Source organism: Theobroma umbraticum, unplaced genomic scaffold, assembly GCF_002168275.2.
Source record: "Theobroma umbraticum cultivar Fairchild unplaced genomic scaffold, ASM216827v3 scaffold_12.0, whole genome shotgun sequence".
NCBI classification, from domain to species: Eukaryota; Viridiplantae; Streptophyta; class Magnoliopsida; order Malvales; family Malvaceae; genus Theobroma; species Theobroma umbraticum.
The window spans coordinates 1,216,818-1,225,381 of NW_018397272.1; the positions used below are offsets into that span (position 1 = coordinate 1,216,818).

Below are 8,564 nucleotides of genomic sequence, written 5' to 3' on the forward strand. Positions count from 1 at the left end.
TGCATCAAAATAAATTTTAATTACTTATGTAAATGCAGAATATTCATCTGATCCACACAAAGCTTGATCCTATATAAGGTACTTGTTCACATATGGAGGTATAGTTATTTCATGGCATTCTATAAAGCAAACTATAGTTGCTATTTTTCCTAATCATGCAAAAATTTTAGCAACTCATGAGCAAGTCGTGAATGTGTCTGATTAAGATCTGTAACTCAACGTATTTGAGAAACGTGTGGATTGTAAACTAAGAAAGAAATTCCAACAATGTTATATGAGGATAATACTGCTTGCATAGCACAGTTAAAGGAAGGATATATTAAAGGCGATCGAACAAAACACATAGTTCGTCAAAATTTTTCTTCACTCATGATTTCCAAGAAAAGGGTGAAATTAGTGTTTAATAAATTCAGTCAAGTGACAATCTAGTAGATTTGTTTACCAAAACCCTTCTTACTACAACATTTGAAAAGTTGGTATAAAAAATTAAAATGCATCATTTTAAAGATGTCTATAATGCAGTCATCAAGGGGAGTAAAATACGCATTGTATTCTTTTTTCCTTCATCAAGTTTTTCCCATTGGGTTTTTCTTGATAAGGTTTTTAATGAGGCAGTATTTCAAAAGCGTATTCTTGAAAAGATTATGTACTCTTTTTCCTTCACTTGGATTTTTTTTCTCATGAGGGTTTTTCCTTGTAAGGTTTTAATGAGACATATCCTTAATACAATAGATATTCAAGGGAGAGTGTTATGAATTTTTTTGTGAATATCCATTCATGTTATCTATGTCTAGATTTGATGTAAATCAGATTAAGATTTAATCCATCTAATCTCTAAGTTTTATCTTCATCTTGTAAAGAGGTTATTTACCTATAAATAGACCCATTTAGTTCATTTATATACACATTTTAATAAGATTTTTTCTCTCCCCCTAAATACTTTCTTTCCCTTTAAATATTTTCTCTTATAGTTGTTTTTTAAAATTTATTTTTTTAAAAAATTAAATTTTATGTGTATTATTGTTGAAAATCAAATTATTGAATTAAAGTTTAAAATCATATTTAGAATGATTAATAACTATTAATAATTATTATATTAATTACAAATAATAATATATAAAATTAAATTTTAATAATAAAATTATTATTTATAATTAGATTCGAATGATGAGTACCTTATAATCCCTACCCAAATCCTATATGTACCCAACAAATTCGATTTACAATAATACATTTTAATTTTATTTAATGGGGTTGGATAATTATGAAAGGCGTTGAAAGCCGAAGAAGCCCAACTTGGCGGGCTTTGGGTGGGCCTGACTTAGAGTTCTCTCCGTTTTTTGTAATTTAATGGGGGGCAGCATTGTAATTTAACGGAAACCACGTTACGACACAGATCTAGCCCCTCCCTGCCTTGCGAAATCTAAGCTGTAATTTCCAGAGCCCCTTTGCGAATTCCCATCACACAACCATTCAACAGAATTTCCCAAATTCAGATCTTAATCGCTCAAATAATAATAATTAAAACCAGAAAGGAAAATGTACGGATTCGAAGCTATGACCTTCAATATCCACGGCGGTTACTTGGAAGCCATCGTCAGAGGTCACCGGGCGGGGCTCTTAACCGCCGCCGATTACAACAATCTTTGCCAATGTGAAACCCTCGACGATATCAAGATGCATCTCTCCGCCACCGAGTACGGCCCTTATCTCCAAAATGGTCCGGCCTTCGATCCCACTTTCTTCCTAGTCTTCAATTCAATTCCCTTTCCAGTTTGAAACGTACCGTGGTTATTCATAGATTTTCATTTTAATTTACGTTTATTTCAACTTTACAGGCTTAATTTACTGCTCATCTTATTATACTTTTGATTTAATTCAGCTGTGTTTTTAATTTACCTTATTCCGTTTGATTTTGATCCTACTTGCTAATGCTTTGCAGAACCTTCACCACTACATACCACTACTATTGTCGAGAAATGCACTCTTAAACTGGTTGATGAGTATAAACATATGTTGTGCCAAGCTACCGAGCCGTTGTCCACCTTCTTAGAGTATATCACGTATGTAGCAATTTGTCCTTTTTTTGTTTCCTTGTTTGAATTGCTTGAGAGAGGTTGAACATCGTGCTGTTAGAAATAGCCATGGTTTTGGTTTATGTCACATCTTATGGTATAGCTTTGATTTAATTAATATTAGCTGTGTAGAGGTTTTTGTGTAAGATAAATACAATGCTAGGTGTTAATTTGGAAACACCTGAGCACTGGTGGTTTTCACGGTGTGGCATGAATTGGACACATCATTAACTATTCAGCCTATTAGTAGGGGAAGACACAATCTGATCTTCTATTTCCTTGATAGTTAGAAGGGTTTGTTTTGTTCCCTCATCCCATTATTTGGTGAATTAATTGTGTGATCAAGGTGGACGTAGCTGCCTGAGTGTTTGGGCTCCTTTGGGCTGTTTCATTGGTAATGGTAAAACTATCTTTTTAGCTGGTCCAGAGATGCAGTTTGATTAACAGGTTGCTGTGGATTTAATGCAAAACCAAGGGCAAAACTAATGGTTTGACCGTTTCATTCAGATATGGTCACATGATAGACAATGTTGTTTTGATTGTTACTGGAACCTTGCATGAGAGAGATGTTCAGGAGCTTTTGGAGAAGTGCCATCCTTTGGGCATGTTTGACAGGTGATCTAACCCCTAGATGGAGTTCACTCTATTATCTTACCTCTCATAAGACATGTTCTCACTTTTCTTCTTTCCCTGATTCAGCATTGCAACCCTGGCAGTTGCTCAGAACATGCGTGAACTCTATAGATTGGTTCTTGTTGACACTCCACTGGCTCCATACTTCTCTGAGTGTATTACCTCTGAGGTACAGGGTTCTAACAACTTTTCTAATATTTTCACCGTATTAACTTTAGTCTTTGATTCTCTGCCTGTCTGTATCTCTTGCTATATAAGCATGCATGTTGGATTGTTAATAGCTGTGTTGAAGGAGTCTTGTTTTTTGTTGATTGATTTCATTTTCTAAGCCTTTGATTCTTGGATTCATTCACCTTGGTTTTTCTCTAGGACCTTGATGACATGAACATTGAAATTATGAGGAACACTCTCTACAAAGCATACCTTGAAGATTTTTACAAGTTTTGCCAGGTAAGGTTCTGAATACAGAAGAATGGTGGCTATTTCTTTTTGTGTATGCTAGTTGTTGTCATTTCCTACCCCCTTGTTAAGGTCAATTTCTTTTTCTTTTTCTTTTTCTTTTTTTATAGAAACTTGGTGGTGCAACTGCAGAGATCATGTCTGACCTCTTAGCCTTTGAGGCTGATAGGAGGGCTGTCAATATTACCATTAACAGGTTCTATTATTTAAGGATTTGCCTCCAAAAGGCTTTTAATTTTACTTGTGATATTTTCTTGCCATGGATTTTTTGATAAATATGTTTGGTCTGGTTTAAATTTTGCAGCATTGGCACTGAGCTTACTCGAGATGATCGTCGGAAATTATACTCTAACTTTGGTCTGCTGTAAGCTCTTTCTCTCAGGCCTAATTATGTTTTTTATATTTTTGGTATTAGATGCTTTTGGAGTGTTGATCTTTGACAATGTTGCTTCATGTTAAACAGTTATCCTTATGGACATGAGGAACTTGCTGTCTGTGAGGATATTGACCAGGTTTGTTTCACATTTATGCTTTGCTTAAATGAAGTTACTTCTTGTTCTAAGTCTTTACTTGGGTTACTGTCTAGGTTCGTGCTGTGATGGAAAAATATCCTCCCTACCAATCTATTTTCTCTAAATTATCGTATGGGGAAAGCCAGATGCTTGACAAGGCATTTTATGAAGAGGAAGTGAAAAGGCTTTGCTTAGCTTTTGAGCAACAGGTTTGTATTTGAGTTCTCAGGCATCCATTACCATTGTAATAATAGTAATAAAGAAAAGCACAGCAGCAGCATATGCTTGAATTTAATTGTTTTTTTCCCTCTTGCTTTCATCAATGAAATAATGTATTGAATTTTCCTTGTGGATGCTGTGCAGTTCCATTATGGTGTTTTCTTTGCCTACATGAGATTGAGGGAGCAGGAGATCAGGAACCTGATGTGGATCTCTGAATGTGTGGCTCAAAACCAAAAGTCTAGAGTTCATGACAGTGTTGTCTTCATATTCTAGATGATCCGTGATTGAATTAGGAATAATTAATGGTATTGGCTTTTGCATGATCATTGATCAGCTGTAAATTGTCCCTCCTCTCTCAAGTCTCCACTCATATTACCATGGGAGTGGTTTAGCTGCTCTAATATTCCAACATTTGTGTGCTAAAGAATAAATTCCTTTATATGTGTCTTATTTGTTAATTGAGGATAAGATGTTGTATCCTGATTGAGTAGAAGTATTACCTTGAGGTCGTTTTCAGGTTTCAATATTTTAATGATGGAAATTTCCCGTTGTAGTAAGAGTGTCTGCTCTGGTGGAGTGGGCTACTGATTCTACAAGTAGTGAAATTTTTGTCATTTTTGGCGAACTGATCTGATTATTCATTGGGTCTTTTTTCTTTCAAGAAAATAAAATGCTACTATTTCAGAACCTTAGTGGGTTAATGCAGCACCCGAAAAATAATTATGAATTTTCATAATAAAATAACAAAAATATTAAGTAAAACCCATTAAGAAAAAAATTTCTTAAAATTTCATTAGAAAGCATTAAAACCAAAAAGTATCTGTAGTTCCATATTATGCAAAGAAAAATTATTAGAAAGTAGACAAAAAAATTTTAAAAAATTTATTCAAGTGTTATATATATAATTTGCTTATAATCTGCTTTCATATTATATTTACTTTTATTCTTGGCAAATTACAAAAATGTATAATAAGAAAATTTATTGAAGAGTGATTTTTTTGGTAATTTTTCTTGTGGTTTGATAAATTACAAAAAAAAAAAAAAAGTTATACAAAAATTTATTAAGAGCTTGTTCGGTTTGACTTTGTTTTTAGTTTTTAAAATTAAACTAAAATTGTGTAATAAATTTATTTTCATAAGCTCTTTTTTATAGATAAGTTGTTTGGTAAAACTTATATAAATTTCAATTTTGATTAAAATTACCACAAAGAATATTTAATAAATAACTTCTATTAATCGTAAATTCTTTTATTCACAATAAAAAAGTTAATTTTATTTTTTATATCTATCAAAAAAAAGAAGAAGAAGAAGGAGATTACGATTTGTATTAGAGATTGGTGATTTATTGAGAGAAGGAAAAGACAAGGAGATCAATTGAGAGCGAAAATGGTATTTGTTGAAAGGGTAATATTGAGATTATTTTTAGTACATAAGGACATTTTTGAAATAAAAAGAAAAATTCTTTTGAAAAGCTAACATGCTTTTTTTTTACGAGAAAAGAAGAGAAAGAGAAAGCTCTTTTCTAAAGCTTTTCTTAAAACTTTTTTTTAATATTTTGTTCTTAAGAAAAGTGATTTTTTAAGAACTTCTCAAAATTCTATTTGATCTGATTTTTACTTTTAAGAGATAGATAAATTTTAAAAAAGAAGAGTCCAACAGACACTAAAAAGTTAATTTTTTTTTGTAATTGGACTTTTAGTTTGATAAATCTCAAAAGTATAAAATAAAATTTAATAAACCGATTGCTTCGTAATTTGATAAATTATAAAAAAGTATAAAAAATGTTTTAAAAGAGTGATTTTTTTATAATTTATAAAAAAGAATTCAAGTGTTGAAAGGTCGAGTAACACCTTCGTGTTTTATCTACTAAAACTGACCCCACACATTGCACCTGAGTGAAATTAAATACTATATTTGGCGAGATGAATAACTTTTTGATCTATATTTGTTGATAATCAAGAAAATCTTCACAGGACAAAAATTAGTTGTAAATCAAAATTAAAAGTCATTCATTTCATTCATAAGCATCAAACATATCAAATTAGTTTGCTAATGTAAATGCCTAATTTTAGCTAACCATTATTTTTTTATATATTGTTTTATAGTATGAGCAAAAGTATGGAACAACCATATCACATGGAAAACTGAAAGTAACTCAGAACAAGTGACAAAGTTTACTAGTTATTTTGACATTTGGGATGCTTAAGAGATTTTGGCTTGGTAGATCAATATAGAGGTGGTTAAGGGGACTTCCTCTTAACCATTCCTTAAAGTACACATGCTTTATCCTTTCTTTATTTCTTAAAAGTACATGTGGCATATTGTAGGTGTCATTTCTCCGTTAGACAACTTACGCGCATTATCTAATTACATGCTCTTCACAGAATGTCCAATAAGTCGTTCTTTAACGTGCTCTTCCCATAAGTCATTTTTCTTATAATGAACGTGCTTTTCCCATAACAAGAACATTCTTCCATATAGAACATGTTCTCCTAAAAGTGCTCTCCTTCTACCAACTACTCTTAAAAAAGGGTTTCTATTTAGTATAAATATGAGAGTTTGGCAATTAAGCAGTGGATCTGAAAATCATCAGAAATTACTCTCAAACTTCTCTCTAAGTGATAACTTTATAATATACAGTCATTTGGGTATAATTTTGATAATAATTTTGTTTAGTTCTTGTAGTAATGCATAGAAATTAATAAGTTTTTTTAATTATTTTAAATTAATTAATTTAGGTAAGTCAATTAATCTTAGTTAATTTTATACTTAATTTGGTGTTAATGTGATTAAGAGAGATTGTTATTGATTTATTTGTGCTTTGTAGGTGTTTGATGAAAGAAAAATTTTAATAAAAGAAGGAGAGCAATTTCAAGGTGCAAACTTTCATTGCACATATTTTGGTATTTCAGCCATAACTCTCTATATAGAGCCCTCAATGAAGTGATTCTTAGACCATTGGAAAGATAAGAGAAAAAGATACAACTTTTATATTACCACTTCACCCAATTCGGCTTGGAAGGTGGTCAAAAATCTTGTCGAAATTGATGCATTGTGGTAGTCCTAGAGCAATTATGATTTCTATTAATTAATTGGGCAAGGATGCGGCCCACGTAATCTGATGTGGAAATCCTAGTTGAAATTGACTTCTTTCTTCACCTAACTTGGCCTAACTTCAAAGCCCTATAAAAACAACCTTTAGGAGGACTTTTAAGAAGAGAACAAGACACTAGATTGATAGTTGAGAGTCAAGCCACAAAGTCATTGAAACTAAAAGGAATTTAAAGGATTCAAGGAGATTTGGAGATCAAGAATACAATTCTTGAGTTTTTCTATCTTTTTTTATTCTCTTATTTTCTTGGTTTTATTTTTAATGCTTAAACTTTATTCAATGATGATGTATGACTTAATGAGGAACTAAACTTTTTATCTAAGCTTATGATTGAACTCAATATATAGTCTGATTTATTTATCTTTCCTTTACTTATGTTTGATAGATTTAAGTTGTTTATTTTATTCTATTCTTAATGCTTCTAGTTGCTTAATCACCAATTAGATTGAATTAGAAACCTAAATTAAACTTTGACGAAGGAGATTTAGGCAAGCTTTGAATAGAATAGCGTATGATCGAATGCACTTATTTGATTAGATGGTTTGATTTACATATAGGGTAAACATACACTTATAAGCCATACGTAGCCAAAATTAGAGCACAAACTTAGTGAATTTTTTTTCAATTTAATTTGCATAGATATATAGTAAATTAATTGAGAAAGGTATTTTTATAAGAAACTCGACAAACACTTGTAAATAATTTAAGATTCTAGGTTAGCAACTTAATCTATTAAACTAAGTTAAGAGAGAAAGACAATAATCAGATAAAGTATTGAGGGCCATCATAATTTTAGGTCTGGTAGTTAAGTGAGTTTTATAAAACAAATTTACTATTTAATTTTATTTTTAGTTTATTAGTTTAATTTTTCTTTTTAATAATTTTAAATTTACGTGTTTAGATAAGATCAAAGTATTACAATTTTAGTAGTTAACAGTAAGAAGTAATTCAATTCTATGTGGGATCGACACTTTACTCATTTCTATATTATCTTTGCGATGCGTAGAATTGCGTGGGTAGAAAATTAAACAACACTAAGCTCTTCCAAATATTTTCTCTACATAGCTCTTTTCATATACTATGCTCCGCCGCCTTATCCACCTTTTTTTATTCCTCACCACCTGCCACCAAAGTATTACACTTTAAGGATTGCTTTAGTTTTCCTTTCTACCGCTTCTAATGCATCCCATTTTACTTATTACAACACATCTTCTCTCTCTACTAGGAGAACTTTTTACAATTTTGTGACTCCATTAAGGAGACGTGATTACATTAAGTGAAAAAGTTACCCTATTTTGTCAAAAAAATATGAAAAGTTCTCTTAACAACCAAGAAATGCTTGTCCTCACTTGCTCTAGGAGCTCATGAAAATGCTCCAAGTGTTGGAGGATAACAACAAGTAGATGATGTAGACCATTGCCTAGTTTGCATCCTTAACTACCCTAACCCCTTAACATCAATCCAGGCCAACCCATAATGGAGAAAATGTCACTAACATGGTCAACAACACAAATAAAAATGGAGAGACCATGACTGATCCACTTCTCAATA

General features: G+C 31.6%; 1 protein-coding gene across 1 annotated transcript; it reads left to right on the top strand.

The window, feature by feature from the left end:
- Nucleotides 1–1,395: 1,395 nt before the first annotated feature.
- Nucleotides 1,396–4,359, top strand: LOC110426661 (V-type proton ATPase subunit d2). The gene is made up of 10 exons (XM_021441937.2): nucleotides 1,396–1,720; nucleotides 1,943–2,063; nucleotides 2,583–2,690; nucleotides 2,775–2,877; nucleotides 3,078–3,158; nucleotides 3,278–3,363; nucleotides 3,472–3,531; nucleotides 3,631–3,679; nucleotides 3,754–3,888; nucleotides 4,043–4,359. Exons 1-10 carry the CDS (start codon nucleotides 1,540–1,542, stop codon nucleotides 4,172–4,174), a joined length of 1,056 nt encoding a protein of 351 aa, XP_021297612.1. The 5' UTR covers nucleotides 1,396–1,539; the 3' UTR covers nucleotides 4,175–4,359.
- Nucleotides 4,360–8,564: the final 4,205 nt, after the last annotated feature.